This window comes from Triturus cristatus, chromosome 7 (genome assembly GCF_964204655.1).
Source record: "Triturus cristatus chromosome 7, aTriCri1.1, whole genome shotgun sequence".
In the NCBI taxonomy this organism is placed as follows: domain Eukaryota; kingdom Metazoa; phylum Chordata; class Amphibia; order Caudata; family Salamandridae; genus Triturus; species Triturus cristatus.
Window position 1 is genome coordinate 941,992,375 of NC_140590.1, and position 25,800 is coordinate 942,018,174.

Sequence of the window (25,800 nt, forward strand, 5' to 3'; positions counted from 1 at the left end):
GAGATACCCCGTGCCAAATGGCGCACCTCTCCCACCCTCCCAACATAGGCCGCCGGGACCAGGACATAATCTAGTCGTGAGAGACTACCATGGGCCCCCGAATGGAAGGTATACTGTAGCTGCGTGGGATGTTTTAAACGCCAGCAATCCACCAATCCCAAAGTATCCAAGAGGCCAGATAGCCACGCTTGGGCCCGGGGGAGGTCCCTAGGGGGGTGACGATCCACAGTCCCAGAAACCACCGCATTGAAATCCCCCCCCACCACTAGAATCCCCCCCGGAAGGCCAAGGAGGAGGCGCCCCAGATCCGCAAAGGTAGTCGACTGCAGCCCCGGCGGGACGTATACTGACACAAAAACGACCACTTTGCCCTCCATTCTTCCCACCAAGACCGTGTAACGTCCCCTGTCGTCATGGAGCACCTCATCAATCTCCAACGGGAGCGAGTTCTTAACCATGATGCCCACACCCCTTGAGCCAGACGTGAAGCCCGAATGGGCCACTAGGCGATAGCCCCGCCGATTCATGGCGCAGAAGGAGTTGCCAATGAGGTGTGTCTCCTGCAGAAAAACTATATCGGGCGAGATTCGCTTCAAGAACTGCAGGACCACACCTCGTTTAATCCTGTCCCCCAGTCCATTCACGTTCCAGGACAACAAAGTTAGTTCCCTACCCCCCATCATAGACAGAAGCCATCATTTGTCCCCCCGAGAGCACTATAGAGCTAACACAATGATACTTTTGCCTTGTGGTGAAAACGAACAACACCCCATCTCTACCCACCCGCCCCAACAAAACTCCCCCCTCCCTGCACCCCTGCATGAGCCCGAACAGCCCCCCCAACGTGCAGTGTGCCTGTCGCCCCATATATAGTAAAACTAGCTAAACCCCCTAGAGGAGGAAGGAGAACCCCCAGTAGACCCCACACAACCTCCATAGGAGGGGAAATTATACAGACGCTTAATCGAAAGTGGCATCATTTTCGTCCAGAGTGAGGCCCAATATTGACCCCTCAGTCCCGATCCAGTGTGCCGTCTCCCCCCGCCGCCCCCCCCCCGCCCCCTCGATCACAATCCCCAGGCAGAGTGTCCAGCCAGTCTCCGGCCGCTTCGGGACGATCAAAAAAGTGCGTGCGACCCTCTACCTCCACTCGCAGCTTGGCTGGGAAGAGCATAGCGTATTTAAGGTTTAGATCCCGAAGACGGCGTTTGACGCCTAGGAAGCTCAGTCTCTGCTTCTGGACCGCTGGGGTGAAATCAGGGTAAAAGTTCACCTCCATATTGTCAAGCTTAACCGGCCCATGCAGTCTGGAGGCTTGCAGGATAGCGTCCCTGTCCCGAAAGTTGAAAATCCGGGCAATGAGAGGTCGCGGAGGGGCTCCGACCTTCGGCCTTCCCCCGGGAACCCTGTGGGCCCTCTCCACGGCAAAGAATTTACTCAGCCCCCGTGGCTGGAGATGGGTAGCGATCAGGTCCTCCACAAATAGGTCCGCCGCCGCTTCCTCCCGTCCCTCGGGCACCCCGATGATGCGGATGTTGTTCCTCCGGGCCCGACTCTCGCAGTCCTCTAGGCGCCGATCCATAAGCGCGCTCGCCTGACTAAGCCGGCGCACCTCTGTTTGTAGTGCCGCCACCTCAGTCGTAAGGCCCGATGTGGTGTGGGCCAAAGAATCAACTCGGTCGTTGGTCTTGGAAAGATCGGCCCTCACCAGGCCAACATCCACGAGGACCGAGTCGATCTTCTGTGCCAGTGTGTCGAACCGCTGGCCCACCGAGGCCTTCATCTCGGCAATGGCGCCCATGACATCCCGCAGAGTCAGATCCGTGGGCAGGTCCGGGGCATCAGGAGGGCCCTCAGGGGACTTGTGCTGTCCGCCGGGAGATCCCTTCTGGAGGGTATAGCGGTCCATACTGTTGGCCTGATGGACGGTGCCACGCCGGGTCAACTTGGTCTTTGCCCGGTCTCCATCTTGTTTCGTGGCCATCGCCACCGGCCTCCCAGTCGCACCAGCCACGCCGTGAAGGGCAGGCAATCAGGGCCACGAGCTCCGGGGAGGCCACCCCAGATCGGCGGGGTGGGTCACAGCCGGCGGGCAGGCAGGGTCTCCCAGCGAGGCCACACCAACACAAAGAGCCCCGCGACCCAACCCTGCAGAGACGGCAAGGGGGTGCGAAAGCGAAAGCGAAAGTGCGGGGTACGCGACTCACCAGGCCCGGCCCGCCGCTTTTGTTCACTTTGTCACTGGGTCACCCCTCAGCGCAAATCCGGGGTCTGGCGAGGAGAAGGCCGCAAACTTCAATCGGTGCTCACTCCGGTGTCCGAGGTCCGATTTGAAAACGGGAAACGGGTGCCACCTCAGCTCAGGCTCACCAACACAGTCCCCTCATCCGAGACAGGATAAATTCAGGATAGTCGTAGGAGGTTGCGGAGGTCCTCGGGAGCCTCGCACCTACGCGGCCATCTTGGTTGCGCGCTAGGCTCCTCCTCTCACTTTCAATTGTTGATGTATACTTTATCTTAATATATGTTTCCTTATTTCCTCTTTCTTTTCTGCTTCCTAATCCTCTTCTACCATCTCCCTATAATCACAGGTGCTTTTTCTCTGATGCATCATTGATGTCTCCTATAGCACCAATTTAAATCTTTCATGGGGTACCCTCCACACTATTCCTTACCCTCTCTTTTATACTGTCTTCCCTTTTCACTTTCATGTATAATGTATAGCCACATCTATAAGTAGCCTTGAGAAAGCCCTGGCTCGCTGGCCTTTGGGCGAAAAACGTGTCGGCTGTTCCTTACCTTTCACAATTATTTTTCAAATGAAGAAGAAAATACCACTCCAACAGAGTACTTCAATCCTTGTACCTACCAGAATCTGGGATTAACCTATAAACCCATGTGAAAGTGACTGCACAAATCCATCGAACACATGAACATCTATCACAATGAAATATTGTGCTGAGAACTGGGGTTTTGAATATTCTATCCATCAGATTTCCACTGCGGTTAGGGCCCCAACAAACACATCTTCAACTCTGATAGTTTAATTTCAACTTACCTATTAAGGGCTGGATTTTGCAGACTCTTCCCAGGATAGCACACACTGGCAGAACATTAGAACTATATTACAATTAGAGCATGGATATGTTTGGGTCGCGCAAATGTAAGTGAGATATTAGCTCATGAGTGAAAAAAATCTATAAGTCCCCTCAACTTTATGCATAAGTGTGTTACTAATTTGTTTACAGAGTAAATATAATAAGATGATGGACGGCTCGCTGAAACTTATTAGACACACCCCAGTCACTATTAGATCTGGGTTAAATCCCCTCATCGGCCAAGCTAGCTTGAATCCAGAGGCAAAGTGAGCAAGGGACCCATGTCTGGGTATACCCTGCCAACTTAGGGCGAAGAAAGCAAAAACAATAAGTTGATGGACGGAGCGCTAACACTTTTCAGACACTCACTCCCAGTCACTTTTAGATCTGTTAGATCAGGGTTAAATCCATCATCAATGCTTGTTTCCGGTCCAGGGGAGACCTGGCTTGACAGTTCATACTGGACTGTTCCCATGAGAAGCAGGGTCAAGACTGATTTGCATATAGCTGGGTCTGAACTGGGGTTGCGAAGTGAGCTAAGGAATGATGATGGATTCAACCCAGATCTAAGAGTAACTGGGTGTGAGTGTCTCAAAAGTTTCAGCGATCCATCCGTCATCTCCTTGTGTTTGCTTTGTTTGCCCTAAGTTGTCAGGGTATGCCCAGACATGGGTCCCTTGCTCACTTTGCCATGGGATTAAAGCTAGCCTGGCTGATGAGGGGTGTTAGCCTGAAACCGGTCCCAGGATGCTTGTTTCTGGTCCAGGGAAGACCTGGCTCAGCAGTTTGAGCTGGACTGTTCCCATGAGGCACAGGGTCAAGACTGATTTGCGTATGGCTGGGTCTGATCTGGGGTGGCGAAGTGAGCTAAAGTATCATTGTGGATTCAACCCAGATCCAATAGTGACTGGGGGTGAGTGTCAGAAAAGTTTCAGCGCTCCGTCCATCATCTCCTTGTGTTTGCTTTGTTCACCCTAAGTTGGCAGTGTATGCCCAGACGTGGATACCTTGATCACTTTGCCACTGAGTTTAAGCTAGCCAGGCTGATGAGGGGTATTATCCTGAAACTAGTCCTAAGATGCTTGTTTCCAGTCCAGGGAAGACCTGGCTTGGCAGTTTGGGCTGGACTGTTCCCATGAGGAACAGTGTCAAGACTGATTTGCATATGGCGAAGTGAGCTAAAGAATGATGATGGATTCAACCCAGATCTAATAGTGACTTGGGGTGAGTGTCTGAAAAGTTTCAGTGCTCTGTCCATCATCTGCTTGTGTTTGCTTTGTTTGCCCTAATTTGGCAGGGTTTTCACAGATGTGGGTCCCTTGCTCACTGTGCCACTGGATTAAGGCTAACCTGGCTGATGAGGGGTGTTACCCCGAAACCGGTCCAGGGAAGACCTGGCTTGGCAGTTCGGTCAAGACTAATTTGCATATGGCTGGATCTGAACTGGGGTGATGAAGTGAGCTAAAGAATGATGATGGATTCAACCCAGACCTAATGGTGACTGGGGGTGAGTGTCTGAAAAGTTACAGCGCTCCGGCCATCATCTCCTTGTGTTTCCACTAATTTGTTTACATCACTAACTCTAATGCCACTCAAAGAACATTTACTGAGTAAGAAGTGCCCACATTTGGCTTGGGCAATATATGGACAGTGTTTCCCAAAATGATGAGTCCTTTAGGTTTAAATGGGTATTTGGGTAATTGCTAAGTGCATCTTAATTAGTGTGGTAGCCAGGACATTATAGGTAGCAATTCACAAAAAATGTTTCGGAGCGTAGACCTATTAACTAAAACGCCATTTCCTATGTGTATTTTTACGCTAAAAAAGCAAATCACAAATACAATCATAAAAATATTCCAAATAGTCGGCTTCCATGCTCTCTCTTCTGCCATGTAATCATTGGTTTTGGGATATGTACATTTCATACTTCTGAAGTTTTGCTACCAGTAACACTATGGTTGTGTATTTGGTGTTACTCAACCTAAGGTGTGTAGGCAGGTTACTCCGCCTAATGAATGTTCTAGTGTTTCCCTTATTACCAACAGGCCTAATGTCCCACTAGGAAGCATGTTTTTTAAAAAGTGTTATCGGAAGGTATGTAGATGTATAGTAGTATGGTTGCAGTGCTTACTCGGAACACAACTGAGGGAGTTGTTGGAAAATGTTTCATATGTGGCTATTGGGGGTTTCCTTGTTATGGTATGTTTTATTTGGTAGTCAAGGAAGTATGTTAATTTGAATGTGTTCATTGAGTAGTGTGTATGGGTATGTTTTTTGGGGGAATGTAAAGTACCATGAGTGTGTGCAGCGTTGTGATTGATGTGGCATACATTGTGTATTTAGAATTCATTAAAAATGTGCATATTTACAATTTTTAAAGTGTTGACATGTTTTATGTTTATATTTTTACAATGTGCTGTATATGGGTATCTGCAATGTGTGCAGTTATTTTTCTTTTTGTAATTTTTTAGGGTGTTTGTTACTCCTTACCTCCTCACATTTCTGTGATTCATTTGCATTACCTCTGAGGGTTCATAGGTGTGGCACATGACTTATTTCAAGCTTATGTGGAGGTAGTACTACTTGACAATATGTGGGTGTAATGTTTTATATGTGTGCTGCATTCTACAACACAAAGACAAAGCAGGAAAACCTTAAATCATATTTTTGTACTGTAGGGGAATGCTGCTAGTACAAAAACAAGCGTTGGTAAATGCATTCGGTTTCACCTATTGGATTATTAATAAGCTATTTTTTGTTGTAAGTTTTAGCTTGCTGAGTAGTTGTACAATATAAGTTACAGAAAGTCTGGTAAAGTTTCATGACTTTTTCATATACAAAAAAGGCAAAATATTGTGCTGTTACTAGTATTATAGTTCGGTTAAGTAATAGCAACATTTTGAAAAATGAAATAAAAGAGGGAAATAATAGAATTTATTGATGTGATAGCAATATTATGTGTTTAATGGAGTTCTGACAACTTTTGGTCCCTGTGCAACTGCACCTGTGGCACCATTCAAATCATGCCCCTAGTGCCGGCAAGAGAACTGCATTTGTGACTGCCTGTTTAGTAGTAAAATATAGCGATATTTTGTGTTTAGAGGAGTTCTGACAACTCTTGGACCTGGTGCCACTGCACCTACTGCACCATTCAAATGATGACCCTTGTGCCTGAAAGATAACTTCACTCATGACTGCCCATTTAGAGTAAAAATAAAGCAATATTTGGTGTTTAGTGGAGTTATGACAACTTTTGGCTCCGGTGCCACTGCACCTGCTGCACCATTCAAATCAAGCCCCTTTGAACTGCAAGGTACCTTCAATTGCGACTGCCTATTTAGAAGTAAAATATAGCAAAATTAGGTGTTTAGTGGAGTTCTGACAACTTTTTGGCCCAGTGCCACTGCACCTGCTGCACCATTTATATCATGACCATAGTGCCTGAAAGATAACTGCACTTGTGACTGCCTGTTTAGTTGTAAAATATAGCCATATTAGGTGTTTAGTGGGGTGCCTAGAGCTTTTGATCCTGGTGTCACTGCACCTGCTGCACCATTGAAATCATGACCCTGTTGTCTGCAAGGTAACTGCACTTGTGACTGCCTGTTTAGTTTTAAATATTAGCAATAATCTGGGTTTAGTGGGGTCCCTAGAGCTTTTTGCCCGGCGCCACTGCACCTACTGCATCATTCAAATGAAGTCCCTTTTAACTGCAAGGCAACTACAATTGTCACTGTCTGTTTAGTAGTCAAATATAGCAATATTATGTACTTAGAGGAGTTCCAACAATTTTTGGCCCGGAGGTACTGCACCTGCTACACCATTCAAATCATGACGCTGTTGTCTGCAAGGTAACTGCACTTGTGGCTGCCTGTTTAGTAGTAAAATATAGCATAGTTCTTGTATATTAACTTTAGTTTTAATGCTCAATGTTTATTACAACACTTAGAATTTGATTATAATGACCAAATAGACCACGTTGAAAAAAATCAATCCGATAAGGCCGACAAAGTGGAAAGAAAGGTACTGAGGTGTAAATAGATAATGCCACAAACTTATAAGGCTAAAGAATGTGCTTTGTCTGCCTTTTCCGTGGGAAGAGATTTTATCTTGACAGTAAATGGGGCTTAAACAGTGTGAACAGCTTTAGTAGAAGTATTGTGAATGCATGCAGCCTGGGGAAGTTAAAAAATGTTCCACACAAAAGTGAATTAACACTGAAATTTGGCTATGGAATCTGATAAGAGCCACTTTTTAAAGATATTAAATACAAGAGATTTCACAAGCACAGCACAAGCACTGTGCAAGCGTTACCTTGGTTCCTACAATGCAGACACCCTTGCCAAGGGTATCTACATTGGTGCATAGCAGCCAAAGTGTGCCAGTACAGGAGGAGATCAGACCAGCGCAACATTTTAGTTTATATGGTGCTGTTCTACTCTCTCCCCTTCAGACAACAAGGTGCAGCACAAAAACTGTACCTGCTGCTCTGTGTTGTGTGAAGTGTACCTAACTTGGGGCCATCATATTAATTCTTTCAGGTCTTTTGTCAAAGAGGGTCTCTGAGATCAAGAGACCAGCTGACACAGAACCAAGGAATTCAAAAAGTCCAAGCATTTACACAGTGTTTAAAATACAGCAGTGGAAAATCCTCTCTGGTGGCGAGCCAGATCTAGAAACAAAGGGAGAGACAGAAACAGCGGCAGATAAACCAAACTAGACAAAGATCGTCCAATGAATGTGCATCATCATGACAAGGGTGTCTGTGCATCCGTCAAGATACATTTATACAAAAGTATTGATGTGATGGTAACCCACTTACAGCATATCTAAAACGCAACTCTCTCTCTCTTTTTCCAGTCCCAAGTGAGAACACAAGAGCGACCATCAAACAAGAGAGAGGTGACAGTTAAAGGGGAAGGTGTAGAAAAAACCTTAAGCGACCAATCAACGTTCACAGAAGCTAAAGCAGAGGAGACATCAAAGTTTATTAACGTAAATACCGCATATGTTATTCATGTTTGTGTCATATCACTTTTCTTCTCACTGGTCCCATGCGGCGCATTCCTAGCTTTCGACTCCTGGATCCAGCAACATGTAAGCTCCTTTGCATCCCCTGTGAAGCATTTATTGATTGGCTGTTGACATTTGAATGGCATCCTCACCAGTGCCTAATTTGTGCTGGTGCTTGCTTTTGCGCGACAAATACTGTCATTTGTTTCTGACAGTCTACCACATGGTGACGCTCTCATTCTAAATATTAAGTATAAAGTTTAAACAATCAAAATATATAAAAAAAAAAAAAATACCACGTCTGGGCCTTTCGTACATTTGGTGACATAGAATAATCCAAATTGATTGGAGTGTGATGGCTATTAGCCAATGGTGGCATTGGCAGTTGGCAGTGCTGGGAGGTGTGCATGTCACAGTGAACTCCCGGGAAACTAATCACTGATCTTCACTAAAGATACTGAGGGGCCTGCTAATGAGCTGGTTTGAGTCGCTCATGCACCACGCAGCATGCTGCAAGAATGACGCAAACCTCACATGTAATTTATGAAGCCACGTAAGGCCACTTTGTATGGTCCTGAGTGGTTCAGGGCCACGCAAGGCCATTTTGCGTGGTCTGATTAGCTCCATAAATCTGGAGTAAGGCAATGCATAGCTAATCGTTGACTTGCCTTATTCTGCCCTTGAAAGGTGTTCTCATGTAGTTCCCATGGTTTTTTACGCATTCCCAAATGTACAAAAAACTTGTAATCCTGGGAATGCACCAAAAAGATATGCCTATGCCGTAGAGGCATAAAGAGGAGAAATATCTTTATTTCTCCTTTTTACTTCCTCTGTCTATGTGTGCTGCATTCTACAGCACACCTAGAAAGAAAAATATGCCTCTCAGGATTATTTTCGTGGAGCAAGGTGCCCCTTCCTGAACAAAAGCAATCCTGCATGCAACACAGGTACCCTTGTACCATGGTGCAAAGGTGCCAGCGTTGGCGCTAGGCTGCCAAAAGGTGAAGGCAAGAATGTGCTTCATTGCCCTAAATATGGGACATTCCTGCCCTCTCTCTGTTACGAAAAGAAGCAAGGTGACTTGCTGCACTGCGCTGCACTGCATTGCATTCTCGTAAATAGGCCCCTAGATTTCCCCATGGATGTTATTTAGGTGTCTCCAGGGATCTAAGCTGCGACCCTGGCTTGCACCCTTTGCAACCCCTAGCCTCTGAGGTGGCAAAATCAGTGCCAAGAACAACAGCTCTGCATCCATTATTTTCTGCCCATTTTTTATCATACTAATAGTGAATAGTATTCTATCATTCACTGTTAGTGTGATACGAAATGGAGCAATCTTATTTGGAACAAGCACTTTGGAGGAAGCTATGGTAAGTAAAAATTGTTTCAAATGTATGTTGTGTGCAGGATTGTGGAGGGAAGTGACTTTAAGTGAGAGAGAGCAAGCTTATGTGTGAACAAGCTTGGTTGTATGTGTGAGCATGTATGAGAGTGAGATTGTGGCCTAGATTTAGCATTTTTGGACACAAGCCAATGCAACAAGTTGGTATGCTGCTTTGCATCAAACAGAGAAAGACAAAATGTGCCATACCTACAAAAATATGGTGTTTTTTTGCTTAGCCCATGCATTGGAGCACTTTTGGCAGCCATGCAACAGTGCACACATCCTTCTGCCATAGTACAAGGGTGTGTGCATTCTCTGAAGCATAGGTTTTGTTCTGGAAGGGGTCCTCTCCAGTACAAAAATAATGTTTTAAGGCTTTTCCCACTTTTTATGTGTGCTTTACAATGCAGCACACATGCAAAGTGGAAAAATAAGGAGAAATTAAAACAATTCTCCTTGTTATGCCTGCCTGTAGGAGGCGTACTGTTTTTGGGCACATTTATGTCTAACAATGTTTGTGGATATGAATTTGCATCAAAACCCATGGGTGGATGCATTGGAATGCCCATGCACCACACATAGATCACCGCCTTAACACAAAGCAGCACATAGTGCAACTTTGCGTTACTTTGAGATAATATTCAACGCAAAACCTAGTTTGGGTTGGAGGGTAAATCCCACTGTAACACTTTGTGCTGGGTTTACATCACAAAAGTGACGTAAACACTGCGCAAAGCATTAGTAAACCCAAGCCTGAGTGTCAGAAAGCATGAGTCGGTGGGAATGAGTGAGATTAAGGGTGAATGCACATGAGTGACTGAGAATGAATAGTAATGAGTGTAAAGTGGTGTTAGAGAGTGTGGGTGAGAGAATGAGAGCGAGTGAATGTGAGGGTAAGCAATATTGTGATGTACAGCCTGTGCGTTTGTTGTTGACCCTCGCATAATGAAGGTAATTGTTGTCTCACAGAGATACCTAGAGCAAAATCCTGGCATAATTTCAGCAATTTTTACCATGACAGACACCAGTGACAAAATACTGGCACATGCACACTGGGGGTAATTGTTGGGTAAAATACTGCCACTGGCATACTAGCGGTAATTCATGGCATATAGAGCACCCATGGAAAAATACTGTCATACTTGAAGACATTCTTGGCATGTGTACACCAGTGGCAAAATGCTTGTACTAGCATAATGGCATAAAGGTTGACAACCTGGCATATGAGATGGTGGCAACCATGACAAAATGCTGGTCCTGACATACTGAGGCAATTTGTGACAAAGGTGTCGCCTATCATATATGGATGGCATAAATTTCAAACCTTTTGCACTGACATGTTTTCAGTCATATTTGATATAAGGGGGCATCCATGTGATAAGGGGGCACCAATACAAAGTTTTGGCCCTGACACAATGAAGTACAGTTTTGACATATGAGGGCACCCATCCCACATTTTGTAAACAAATGGTGTCAACTCCTGGGAAACATGACATTTTATTGGTTCAGCACACTATGAAAGGATTTCAATATTTAATAAGTGTCCTATCAGTGCCTCTGGCATTTAGCAAATTTATCTGAAAATGGTGTTTTACAATGCACAATTTCACTCCATTCTTTACAAATTTTTCTCGGTGGAAGAAACTCTCTAAAAGAAGTCTGTCTTTGCTCACTCACTACAATTCAGCTTAAGTATTAAGCTCTTGATGGGGCTTGGCCAGGCTGCCGACCAAGATGGCCGAGCGGCGTTGAAGCTCCGCTGGAGCACCCTGACAAACTCCCATGATTCGGTCTAATGTTGCCCCGAATGTTGCTACGGAGGTGAGCGCTGTACAGTTAAATAGAACAGTGATCTGGTGATCCCAAGATGTGCTGCCAATTCCAATATAATCGGCACATTTTGGGTCGTGGAAAATAACTGGGCTGAGACAACCACGGAGAACGCGCCAGGCCTTGGATCAAGACCTAACAACAACTGTGCGAACCTTGATCTTTGTGCGACAAATTCGGCTCCACACAGTGGCCGTAGAGACTGAATACCCTGAGAAGCATCTAGCGAGGTGAGAGAGTGCAGATCCCATTCCCCCCCCAACAGCTGTCACGAATGCCACAGTGGGGCATACTTCGTTGCCATCGAGGCCTGACCGCTTTTGAGTCCCGGAGGCCCCGCGGTGACAGGGGCCGCGAGTGAGCCTGGGACACGGTCTTTCGGCTAGTCGGTGGGCCATAAGGAGGGGGGCTCTCACAATCTGGGAATCCTCGCCATAGCGCCACAGAGGACTGCGAGAACTGGCCTGCAATGCACGCATACATGGGGATTGAGTCCTTGAACCCAGGCCTTGCAGCTGAATCCACCACATCTTACAAGGCATGGTACACGGCGGACTGTTTGGCCCTCTAAATCCAATCACATTATCACAACGAGCAGACCAGCACCTGGCTGGCACTGGGGATCATAACGCACAGAGAAGCAAAGTGTGCGAAATAGGTTTCTTGCACAGTGTGCGAAATAGGTTTTTTTGGGTGCTGCTTGGTATATTTGTTGGACAGGCCTTGTGATACTACAGTGCCAATATTGGTGTGCGAATCTGGGTTGCCAGTATCACTGAGGCCCTCAGCTTCTCCCTCCCCGGTACCCTCACTGGCTATATTCTGAATTGCAGCAGTAGTGGCTTTTCAGTTTATGAGGGCGATACGGCATGGGTTGTAAGGACCCCAAACAGCGACTCCTGCAGTTCGGTAAAGCTACTGAGAAAGTCCCAGAAATAGACACAGACATGGCCGAGTGTGGCTCCGACATAGGTCCTACAGTGGACCCACTGACAGGCTCCAATTCTCTTTTGCTGGAGTTGCAAGCGGGTTTTAAGGCCACGGGCAGCTGCTTCGACACATTAGATAAGCGAATAACGATTAGACTGCCTAGGGGCTAAACTGGACGTACGTGACAGACGCCTGAACACAGTAGAAGGGAGGATGTCTAACTTGGAAGATGGATCTGCTCAATAAGTCTGACGTCTAGATCAAGTTGAAAAACTCTGGAAAGAAGTGGCAATAAAAAATGAAGATTTCGAAGCGTGTAGTAGGAGCAACAACCTCCGCATACTGGGCGTGCCCGAATCCTCCAATATCGATTGCATGAACCAGTTTGAGGAAACCTTGCTACCAGACATATTTGGAATAGAAGCCTTCACTTCAGGATGTATCATTGAACGCGCTCATCGCTCATTAGGTCCTCGCCCTAATCCAGGTTGTCCTCCAAGGCCTATAATTGTTAGACTCCTAAATTTTCGTGACAGAGACACAGCACTGCACCTTGCAAGAGAAAAGGGTACTATCAAGTGGCAGGGATCCACGTTGTCACTGTACCCTGATTTTACAGCTGTGGTACAAGAGGCGAGGTGCAAATATAATGGTGTTAAGGCCACGCTACAGAATCTGGGGCTCAGATATGGGATGCTATACCCATCACTGCTTTGAGTAGATATCAAGGGCAGGTCCCGGATCTTTGAATCCCCTACGGCAGTGCAGGAATTCTGCAGAGGCTACAAAGGCAGCAGCCGCCAGAAAAGCAAGGATGCAACCAGATCTTCTCCCTCACACAGTTGCTCTGTTGCCAGTGTGGAGCTTTTTTCCTCTGAATGACACATATGCAAGGGTCTTGGTCTCAGCTAAACTCTCACAATTATTGTCTTGCCATGAACAACTATGGGTGTACATTGGTCTCGTTAGACAATCATAAAGTTGGATCTCCGGTGTGGCGTTGCCACCCCCTATGTGTTTAGCACAAGTGTGTAAGATGTTCGTAGACTGTATCCTTTTCCACGTATATTCATTGTTGAATAATTTGCAAGGGGTATGTAATTGTATACTCAATGGGGTTGTTCCCTGTACGGAGTTGAGCAGGGATGGCTGGAGGGAGGGTTTTTCACAGTATATGGTAACAATCATTGATGATACAGTTTACTAACTGCGCATTTTTCAATACTAGTGCTGCTACACATCAGAAATCACTGTTTTATAGTACAAATGTCGGTTTTGGATAACCTGTCCACCTTTTCCAACCTTTCGCTTATCACCTGGAATGCAGAAGGCTGAATAATGCAAGGAAAGGGAGGAATGTATTGCGTTTCTGCATGAGACCCACCTCCCTAGGGCTGACTTTACTGCATTTGCGAACAGTGGGGGTCCCCACAGATATTTTGCTGGGTACAGCACATACACAAGAGGTACCACAATTTTAATACATAAACGTATACCATTTCAGCTACACAAAGTGCACAATGACAAAGAAGGGTGCTACACAATGGTAACAGGGCAGTTAGTGGGTCACCGCATAGCTTTGGTGAATGTATACGCTCCTAACACTGATTACCCAGAGTATTTCCATGATGTACACTCTCACATTTTGCAGTTAGAGGCCAAATTTATTTGCACGGGGGGACTTTAATCTGTTAATGGACCCAGTGTTAGATAGCTCCTCCAGGTCCCCAGACACTAAGCCACTTGCATGTTGGGCTCTTTCAGACTTGTGTGACTCCACTGGGTTGATTGATGTTTGGCGTCAACGACACCCGAACAAGCCCGCCTACTCCCACTACGCAGCCCACTATAACACTTGGACCAGATTAGACTATTGGCTAGTCACCCCTAATTTAGCCACCTGGTACAAAGCTATCAAACTGCTTCACAGAAGATATTCAGACAATTCCCCCAGTGGTTTTTAGAACTCTGCATTCCTCGCAAAGCAGGCGTTGAGAGGCATTGCAGATTCCCTGTAGTCACCTTGCTTGACAATCTCTTTCATTCGGAGCATTGAGCGGCTATAGAAGATTACTTTGAACTTAATACTGGGTCTGTTGCCAGTTGGGCTACACCTTGGGAGGCTTTAAGGCCTACATGCGTGGTGTCTGCATTTCTAAGCATACAAAGGTTTTGAAGGATCCTAGAGCCACAATAGTTGGCATTGTACAGAAATTGGACACTTTAGACAGAGAACAGATGGTACGGCCTGATGCCGCTAGGTACAGCACATGACTGCCCTTAATGACTAAATTTAGGGAGGCCGCAGAGCGGAAAGCTCTTTTTTTAACTAAGTATAGCAACTCCCGCCGCTACAGGGTGGGCGACAGACCGGGACGGACATTGGCTCGTCTCTTGAAACCCCCATTAGTCTGTACTTATATAACCAAGATTAGTTCTTCGGCGGGTCAGGTTCTTACGAGCACCCCGGACATACGTGACACATTTTTATCATACTACCCCAATCCGTACACATCTCGGGGGGATTGCAGCAGTTCGGACCAAGAGGGATATTTATCAGCGATTGCCTTAGTTTGGCTAGAAAAATTCATGCAAGAGTTCCTAGCGGAACCCTTTTCGGCAGAGGAGATTTTTAGTGCAATAAATGCCATGAATGAATCCACGGCCCCTGGGCTAGACATTTTCACGGGTGATTTCTACAAGGCATACAAAGATCTGTTAGCTCCGCACTTACTTGAGGTTTATAACGAAGCCCTGGAGTGTGGAAAGTTGCCCTCTACATTACGTGAAGCGGTAATCAAATTGCTTCCCAAACCTGGAAAGGACCCAATGGCTTGCGGGTCATACAGACCCCTTTCACTCCTGAACCTCAATTATAAAATTTTGGCAGAAATGATAGTGATGCGCTTAGCCCTGTCATTCGATCGGATAATCCCCCCTGCCCAATCAGGCTTTATCCCTAATAGATCGACCGCCCTCAATTTGAGGACATTATTTGCGGTTCTTCACAAAATATCGCCGGAGGAGCCAGCTGCTGCAATACTACTCGACACTGAAAAGGCCTTCGATTCGTTGAAGTGGCATTTCTTCTTGGCAGTGATGCACAGAAGGGGCTTGCCAAATGGATTTATTGCCCTTACCGCATTATTATATCATGGCCCCACTGCCTGACTTCGACTGAATGGGACAATAGTGCAGTCCTTTCGCCTCTCTTGTGGCACTAGACAGGGGTGTCCGCTTTCTCCGTTGCTCTTCATCCTAGCAATGGACCCTCTGGTTAGACACTTTCAAGAGCGCCATTTGCATAGAGGACTTCAGTTTAGGACGGGCCCTCTACTCCTCTCCCTTTATGCGGATGATATTATCCTTTAAGTGCGCTCTCCTGAAGAAAATCTTGAACCTCTGATCAGGGAGATCATTCGATTTGGAGGGTATTCCGGCCTAGGTATCAATTGGAGCAAATCAGTGATCTTTCCCATCACTCCATGCACCAAGAAATGGGATTGCGAATTCCCTCATGACTGGTGCACCGACTCAACACAGTATTTGGGCATCCACATTCACATGGATACAGACCAAATTGTCCGATTGAACTATGGTCCCGCAATGCATGACCTTGAGTCACACGTAGGCAGATGGCTGCGCCTCCCCCTCTCCCTCACATGCCAAGTGGCATTGATAAAAATGATAGTCCTTCTGAGATTTTTGTATCTATTTAACAACATTCCGATCCCACTTCCTAATAGTTTTTTTCTTGCGCTCGGTTCTCACTTGATCCAACTAACATGGGGTGGTTAGAGGCCCAGGGTCAGTTGGGAAGCCATGACATTGCCTTATGATAGAGGGGGATTTGGGGTTCCTAACCTTCAAATGTATTACTTGGTAGCACAGTGCAGTTTTGCACATTCTTGGTACCGTCCAAACGCTCGACTTCCCTATACCAGGCCTGAGGCAGATCTAGTGTTGCCTGCGATGCTACTCACAGTATTACCCCAGGGATTCCCAAGAGACCCCCGTGACATTCAGACCGTATCAACCACCAGTTGGGCATGGCGGAAGCTGGTTCGAGTTACTGCTACGACTGCATTATAGTCTCCGGACATCCCAATATTAAATAACCCATGGATCCTCATTATGCAAGAAGAGCTAGTGCAGCACACGTTACCTAAATTCTCAATAAGTAAAGTCGGGGCTCGGTTTACTGAAGGCCATGTTTTCTCGGGAACTGATGTGGGTAGATTCAGTGAGGCTACATTCATGGATCATTTCGTTCTTAACCGGGTCCGATGTGCACTTAGGGCGACGTTTGCTGAGTTTCCCCTAGAACCTTCTGCTTTTGGCCCATTAGCCACTGTTATTACAACCCCTGGAGGCGAACGTTTGGTCTCTAAAATGTACTGAGCTTGTATGGCCATAGTCCCCAGCAAAGATTCGGGAGGCGTGGGAGCAGGATTTAGGGCATCCAATGCCAGATTCGCATCGGGAATTTTGCTGTACACAAATCAAAGAAGTTTCCTTAAACAGTCGACACAGGTTACTACATTTTAAATTCCTATGGAGAGTTTACATGTCCCCAGAAAGAATACACAACATTGACCCAGTTAGACCACACTCCTGTTGTAAATGCAGGGCTCCACGTGCTGATTTTGCACATCTTGTCTGGAACTGTGTTAAGATTGGGGCTTACTGGCTTTCAGTTTGCAACGAAATAACTGAGATCATAGAGTTGGAGGTAACACCTTTCCCTGAATCTGCTCTCTTGGTATGTGTGCTGGATTTCCCCAAGAGTGTTCGTAAATTCACTGCCATGGCTTTCTTACTCGCAAAGAGAGATAGCTATTAAATGGGGCTGTAAACCTTTGCCTACATCTACGGCCCAGCTTCAGAGTTTATCCCATTACAATATGAATAGGGACCTGTATGCAGACACCCAACCTCCTGCGTCTCGCCCAAAAGACATATGGGGCCCTTTAAGGCTTATTTGAACAAAATGAACACCTCCCCACCTCACAACAGTTAGATGGTATTGTCCCCACAGGTGTGGGGTAGAGGGCAACACTGAGGGTGAATAAATGTGATGTATCTACTGTTAATTATACTTGATTGTATTTGAGAGTAGAAGCTTTTTCCAATTTAAGTGGGGCCACTGGGAGAAAGTCCCGAAGCTTGCTGGATCACATCAAAAGGTGCCTCGCTGTCAGATATGGACTGGTTGGATAGGGAACAAAGATTGTAGTAAATGTATTTTATTGTTCTTTGTATGGCCCAACTACAGTGTTTTATATTGATATGTTGCAGTGAATAACAAATGGGGAATGTACTGTATTATGGAAATGGAAAAAGTAAAGATAAAATTAAAAAAAAGTATTAAGCCCTAGAACTTTCAAAGATCAAGTCAGCCTCATAACATAGGTGGTATCTAAAATAGACACTTGTCTGCGTTATGCTAATCATGCAGTTATTATGGAACTTCAGTGATGTCAATTGTTGTGACATTAGAGGCATTTGGCATCCCTCTCTGTAAAAAGTAGGATCAAGGTTCATAATATGTCACTTTCTGTAATGTCTTTTTTGTCGAAGGGTATGTGATGTCAATTCCGCTACCCCAGGCATTTTGATAATTTAATGCCCATGGATTCCTCCTTGTCCCATGTCAAGGTAAAATATTATAATACTTTAGATGGATGACGTCAAAATCAATCAGCTCTTTTGCAGTAATGAGCCTGTTTGTATTGGTTAAAATCGCTATTTGGCTAATGAAAAAAATCTGCATTAATTTCCCACTGTGTAGGCCCCTATCCTGAAGTATTGAAATAAGTGAAATAGGGTAACTGAATGACTTGGTCATCTGGTTTAGGTTAATTAGTCCTGTGCTGGAGCTTAGGACCAGAGCCTAAGATAGCTGTGATTGATCTCATGACTGATCTGTGTTATACATAGACTCCATCAGAGGTCACTAAAAGTTATAGGTTAGATAACAACAACCCAAATTGGTTTCAGAATCTAGCAAATAAAATTCAATGCAATAATCCAAAGGTTATCAAATACTAAACTGAGTAATAAAATCAGTTTTGATTCAATAGCTATTCGTTGTAAATGGTAAATAATGTCAAAGCTCATACTTGACAAATCACCCACAATAATTGTCAGTATATTTGTAGAAAATTGGGTTATTGGTTGAGGGGGTTGTAAACCCTTCTCAAGCAACAACCACAGTCATTTTCAGGATAAGCCACAAAAGTCACAAAAATAACCTGTGCTTAACCCTCTGCTTGCGTGGCACAAAAGCAGTCAGGATTAACTTAGAGACAATGTGTGAAATATTTATGCAGCACTCAAACAATATTAAAGTGAAAGCTCAACACAAGCAAATCCCCAATTAAAAAAAATAGAGTAAACTTTAATAAATAATATGACATCATAACAAATTAACCCAACTAGTAGAACTGGAGTTAGGAATTTTAAACATTTTCAGTGTTTAATAGCACCCAAAAGATAAATGTGCCAATTAAGAGTATATTGTGCGGGAAGGTCGTCATCACGAACTCCACAGCACCATGATGGCTACACTGAAGACTGAGAAGTTTGGTATCAAACGTCTCAGCACATTAAACCCACACTGATGCCAGTGTGGGATTTAATGTAAAATGCACAACAGAGGGCAACTTAGAGTTGCCCCCTGAAACTAACCCACAATCCGCGTCCTGACTGAGAGACTGCCTAGGCTGCCATCCAGCAGACGTTGCTGGACCCCTGGGTAGAGAGCCATTCACTCTTGTGGGCCTGCAACAATGCACATCCTGGGGCAAGGTACTAGGCCTCCTCCCCCAGGATGGGCAGGGGAAGCTTCAATGGCATGCCGCCTTTGTGAGCCTTCCCAGACCACTTGCTGTACTCAGCAACTGGCTCCCACCGGTACTAACCCCCACTCTGGCGGGAAGACTGGCGGGAAACCTCAAGCTTTCTCCTTTGCCATATCACTCACCAAAGCATTCACATTCAAAGGTATATTATTATACCGCCCTCCTGGATCTCGAACAGACTTCCTCTCGTCTCTACCATCCCTAATAGAGCCTTCTGCAGGAGAAGCTAATTTCACTATCCTAGGCGACTTTAACTTTCATCTTGAATCCAATAATGATGAAAATACATCCGCCTTACTCTCTGAATTCGACTCTATTGAATTCTCCCAACTGATAAATAAACCGACTCATATAGCTGGCCATACTCTCGATGGACTTTTCACTAACAATAAACACATCTCACTAGGAAACATCCTGCCTTTAACATGGACTGACCATTTTGCAATTCTTTTCAATATTAATACTGTACACAAACCACATAATCAGACCTCCACTTTCTCGCCTGCCAACTTTAAAGCATGGAACAGCATCTCCTCAGATAATATTAAAGCACATCTGAAAGCTACGCATCAAGACCTCCCAGACAATCCTGAACACGCAGCCATGCTCTACACACAATGGCTCCGTTCAGCATTTGACACACTTGTCCCAACAAAAAACACTTCCAAAAATAGGAAAACTCCTTCCGCCCCCTGGTTTTCAGAGAAACTAAGGTTAGATAGACAGAAATGCCGTAACCTAGAGCGCCATTGGCGCAGAAATTACGACAACATAACTAAATCTCAGTACAAGGAAGCTCTTTCCAACTACAAAAAACTATTAATAACGGAAAAAAGTAAATTTTACATTAATCAAATCGAATCCTCTCAAGACTCCACGAAACAACTTTACAAAGTTGTTACCAAATTATCAGGTTTAGACACACCCACATTAGTAGCACCAACGCAAATCCTCTGTGATAATCTTGCTAGTTTTTTTCAGAATAAAGTAATGGACATTTACTCCAGTTTTCTGCACAAACCACTATGTCCAATACTGATCTTTCCTTATCCAATAGTCCAACTTCTCAAAACAATAACCAGGACGTCTCTCCCTCCTTCTCAGAATTTAAAAAAATCACAAACGAACACATAACTGACCTTATCTCTAAATCCAAATCTGGATCTCCCAATGACCCTTGCCCACCTAACATAATAAAAATCATTCCAGAAACCATAGCCCCAGAATTGACTAAAATTTGTAACTCCATGTTCGAAACAGGAATATATCCCTCCATCTGGAAAGAAACAATAATCAGACCTCTCCTAAAAAAAAACAACCTCAACCCTTCTGGCTGTTGCAACTACAGACCTATTGCAGGTCTCCCTCTTCCAGCAAAAATTATAGAAAAGGTGATGAACACTCAGCTGGCCGAATACATCGAAGCTAACAACTGCTTAGATGAAACCCAATTTGGATTCAGGAAAGGACATGGAACAGAGACAGCGCTTATTAAAACAGCAGATGAAATACGTACAACTATGGACAAGGGTGGAGCTGCAATCCTGGTGCTGCTGGATCTTTCAGCAGCATTTGATACGGTGGACCACTCAATCCTCATTAACCGTATCTCAGCCATAGGGATCAAAGACAGAGCCAAGGCCTTATTAGCATCCTTTCTAGCCAATCGATCACAACAAGTAAAATTGGGCAGCTTTCTCTCTCCTCCTTTTTCCCAACCATGTGGTGTCCCCCAGGGCTCGTCATTAAGCCCTACGTTGTTTAATCTTTATGTTGCAGACCTTGCTAGAATCATAAAATCGCACGACCTGCGACTTTCATCTTATGCTGATGACACCCAGATTGTCATAGAAATATACGAAAATGGAAACTCGATCGCAAACAATTTTAAAGAAGGAATGTCCACCATCTGCACTTGGATGTCAAAAAATTGTCTGAAGCTAAACTCCGACAAAACGGAGGTGATGATCTTTGGAAAGCCACAACCCAGCTGGTCGACCTCCTGGTGGCCTGATTAACTAGGCTCCCCCCCGGTCCCGGTCACTAGAGTCAAAAACCTTGGAGTTTTATTTGATGATAAACTATCATTCATGCCACACGCTAATTATATCACCTCATCCTCATTCTACACCATCAGAATGATAAAGAAGCTGCTACCCTTTCTTCCTCCTAGCGCAGGAAAAACTCTTGTTAGTACCCTTGTCATGTCTAGAATAGACTACTGCAATGGATTATTTATAAATGCACAAGAAAAAGTCCTGAAAAAATTACAAATGGTACAGAATGCCGCGGCTAGGATTCTCTCAGGCACTCCTAAATTCAAACCTATCTCAGGAGTCATACGACAACTCCATTGGCTACCTATCAAAAGCAGGACTAAATTTAAGGCATTATGTATAGCCTATAAATCAATCCATGGATCAGGCCCCGAATTCCTTAAGAAAAGCTTTTGCCTGTACAGACCTAGCAGGGACTTACGTTCTAGCTCTAATCAGCTGCTAAGGGTTCCTAGAACCAAGAAAGCCACCTGGGGCGATAAGAGATTCATCGTGGCAACAGCCAAACTATGGAACAAACTTCCGATACATATCAAGAGTGCCCCTACTCTGTTATCTTTTCGGAAGAATATAAAAACATGGCTATTCCAATAATACTCGCCGTCTCTCCCGACTGTCTGTTTAAGTTGTCCTATAGCGCCGAGACACCTCCGGGTAGTTGCGCGCTCAATAAATTGCTTAAATAAATAAATAAATAAATAAAGTGAGAAAAGGGGGTGTGCCAGCCTCTGCCAACCCTACCCCTCAGGTGGGGGAGGCAAGGTAAAGCACAACTCCAGGCTCTCGCCATCTTGAGGATGGGGAGCCCTACCCAATCAGGACTAGGCTCCTGCCCCCCTCCCATGGGAGAGTGGCAGGATAGGGGGTGTACCCACCCCAGGGAAGGGACTCATTGGTCCCTGCCCTTTACCTACCTGTAATGCCCCTAAATTTAGTATTTAGGGGCACCCTGAACCTATCCGTTCTCAGATCCCGATTCCGAAACAAGAAGAAAGAAGACCTTCTGTGCAGCTGCTAACAAGAGGACAAAACCAACTGACTTGGCCCCAGCCCTACAGGCCTGTCGACCCTCGAACCTGCTCCTGCTAAATCCCGGCGTCTCCTTGGGTCAGCAAGCTCAAAAACCCCAGAGGACCTGACTGCCTTGCTCATCTTAAGACTGGGACTCCCACGAGCAGTGGTTCTGCTCAAACAGCAACAACCCCTGGTGCCAGCCAGGAACCGCGAATCCAGCACACTCTGCACCCGCCGAGCCCGGCCTGTGCCTGAGTGAACAAAGACCACGAGGACGTCCCCCCAGCGATTGTGACCAAGAATCCAACACCCAAGGACCCTCCTCGACGCTCCTGACGATTCTTGCAGCATAAATACCAGGGACCCCTCCAACCGCGACCAGCAGAGGGTAAGATTTCCCGACACCAAAAGACACCCCTGCACCCTGCGCCCCGCGGCCCCCTGTGCCCAACTCCGGGGTGCCTACCTAACCTACAGCTTCCCAACTTACCTCTCGAAGTGGTGGTCGCACCTGAAGAATCTCCGTCACTGAGCTTGCAGCCTTTGTTCAACTTCCACTAAACGTGAACAGCCCAAGCACCATGACGCCCTGAGCTCCTCTCCCAAGACTTTCCAAATATGAACTGGGAGTGACTTTAACTAAACATATTGTCAGCAAATCGTTAAGCGCAATTTATACAGCTGACCCTACCTTTCAAGTTTACACACACGTGATAGTCTCACACTTGTACCTTCAGCGAATTAATCTAGGTGAACTCGTCTACCCTCAGCTGTTTTCTGAAGCCCTCAATTGCTCTTCCTTGCGCTACGAATAATTGCATCAATTCAGCGTGCTCACCCGTTATATGTCATGATGATGATCTCGAACAGTCGAGATCGAAACGCGGTTGACCCTTTACAACAAAACTCTTCCTATTCTATAAAGTTGCTTGAGGAGTTTTACACTATTGTTGTCAATGCGATGCCGTTATTTTAAACTTCACCATCACTCTGCACGTCACGCCTCTTTCACTTATTGTGTGAGCACCTGAATTCTATTGTTGTGGAAATAATTGTTTCACATGAACTGACTTATGTCCCTATGTACCTTATTAATTTTTTTGCTCCTTTAAAATAATTAATCTTCAACTCTCTAACCATAACTGCTCTCCTTAGGATCACTTTATTATTGGACCTTTTGGCCGCACCGAACCATTGTTTTTTTACCGCATTTGGTCAACTTGCAGCTTCTCCATTGAAATACATTGAGCGGCCGACGGCTCAAAAGCACCCTGAGTGCCCCTGGAAGTGCAGCATCTGTCCTATCCTACTTCCCCACTTGCCCCGAGCAAGTGACCAGGAGCTTGACTCCCACAGCCGCGTGGCCTTGCCTGCTAGAAGCCACCAAACAAAGGCTCCCTACCCGCCATCGGCTAACATTGGGCCTACTCTCTTTGCACCCGGCTGCCCCTGTGCCGCTGAGGGTGTAACAACTGCACCTACCTGACCCTGGGAGACCCTGAGTCTAACCTCAGAACCTTAACTCTGCCAGTCGAGTACTTACCTGAAAGCCGCTAACTTGCATTTTCTCCATAGGGTAACATTGACTGGTTTTCACTTGAAATTTCTTCTAAGTGTCGAGTTTTGAAACTTTAAAATATTCACTAAAAATTGTCCAATCAACGAAAACGAAATTACTCACCTGTTACCAGGAGAGATCCCAGTGCTGGATCTTGGTGCCCAGAACTGACCCTGAAAAGTAATTACAACTGTGACTTACCGATAACTTGATTTTCCTCCATAGGACAGGAAATGCACCAGGGCTGAATCCAGGATCCAGCCCTGTGTAAGAAAATCATACGCAACACATTCACTCATCGCAGTCAGCTGTTCCCAGTTGAAGCTAGAGGCCGCTGGAGGTTGTCGGTGCAGTTTCCTTGCTACCTGCCGCCGGTTCGCAGCACCCGGTTCTTGTCACCATCTGGGAGTGGGAGCGAGGTTGTTGGCTGTCAGAGGCTGCGAAGACTCACTGCGGTTGTGAGGGCTTTTCTGCAGTGGTGACGCAAAAGTCACCCTAAAAGCGGCAAAAGCGGCAGGAGCCGCGCCTGTGTCCCTGCCGCGCCTGTGTTACCCGCAGCGGCAGGAGCTGCACCTGTCCCCCCGCAGCGGCAGGAGCCGCGCTTGTGTTACCCGCAGCGACAGGAGCCGTGCCAGTCCCCCCCCCCCGCAGCAGCAGGAGCCGCGCCTGTGTCTTTGCCGCTGCAGGAGCCGCGCCTGTGTCACCTGCAGCGGCAGGAGCCGCACCTGTGTCCTTTGGAGGGATGGAGGAGCACAGAGCTATCGAGCAGAGGAGCTGAGGAGCAGGGGAGCTGAGAGCCTGGAGGCTGTGGCGGAGATACTGCCCGGGTCTGTGTTGTGACCGGCTTGCGACCGGCCCCCTCTCCTGCTATCGCACCCGCTCTTGAAATTTTCCCTCACGTCCTGTCATACGGGCGTTTCAAGTCCTTTCGATCTGCTGTGGGACCAGGGAGCGGCCGGTTCCGCGAAGATTCTGCAGCATAGCCGTAGCAGGGACTTGCTCCAGGGGTCAGAGCAGCCTTGGCCTTGGCCTACGGTGCGTGGGTGCGGCAACAACTTTAAGGGTCAGAGGAAATTACACCCTTTACGTAAATAAACACCGCAGCAAGGCTGAGGGAGCCAGAATTAGACGCTGCAAAAGCGCCGGAATTTTGCGGATTAGTGGCAGCCCAAAAGGTAGTTTGTTACTTTTTTTACTGCCTGCCCGCCCGCCCGCTACCCACCTGTCTACCATACCACACCGCCACATCACCATCAGACCGCCTCAGCGCTGCCGTGCCGCAGCCACGTCATTGTTGCTGGAGCCTGGAGCATCTAGGACCGCTGGCGCTGCCAACTTGGGAGGCATCGGCGCAATCATTGTAACTGCTGCGGGCTTTGGATGCCGCGGAGGAGGCTCTGGAGGAGGCTGGTGAGGGTACAGTGTCTGTTTCCATTGACGCATTCCCTCCGTGCCCCCGGGTCCCAGTTGCCTCCGGACCAAGAGGTGGTGTGGGCTGGAGTCCGCGGTGTGCAGCGGGGCTCCAGCAAGACACAGCGTGGACCAGAGTGGATCAAGCTGCAGAAAAGCCAGGTGGGGGTGAGTACCCGCCTGGGGGAGTCAGTGTGGCTGTAGGAGCAGACAGTGGACGGGGGTGGTCATTTCCACACGCTAGGGTCTGAAGGCACTGTGGAGGAGTGGAAGAGCCAAGAGGAAAGGAAATACCGCTGTAAGAAGCAAACTTAAAGTCAAGGGAGGGTTGGCAGGTGCATTGTGGAACGGAGAACAAAGGGCACATTGCAATCCTGTATCACAAGTCCAAACTGCATGAAAAACGAGAGTGGTGAGACCGGTAACACCCTTTTCTCTTCCCTCCATCCTCACTCTTTTTCCTTTTCTCCTGCCTCGTCAAGCACCTTTTAAGCACCCGTCTCAGACACATCCGACCCTGTCAAGAATTAACATTAAATAACATGACCTGATCGTCAGTCAGGGCCTAAAGGAGTGTTGGTCCCACAGAGGGAAAATGAGATCGGGGAAAACACGCCTACCCGCGGAAAGCAAAAAAAACCCT

At 46.4% G+C, this 25,800-nt stretch overlaps 1 protein-coding gene across 2 annotated transcripts in view; it reads left to right on the forward strand.

The window, feature by feature from the left end:
* LOC146810887 (uncharacterized) overlaps nucleotides 1–25,800 on the forward strand; it is an 898,367-nt gene that overhangs the window by 333,081 nt on the left and 539,486 nt on the right. For both annotated transcript variants that reach the window (XM_085617928.1, XM_085617929.1), the window contains exon 16: nucleotides 7,959–8,093. In XM_085617928.1, the coding sequence (XP_085474054.1) occupies nucleotides 7,959–8,093 (135 nt within the window). The remainder of the gene's footprint in view (nucleotides 1–7,958; nucleotides 8,094–25,800) is intronic.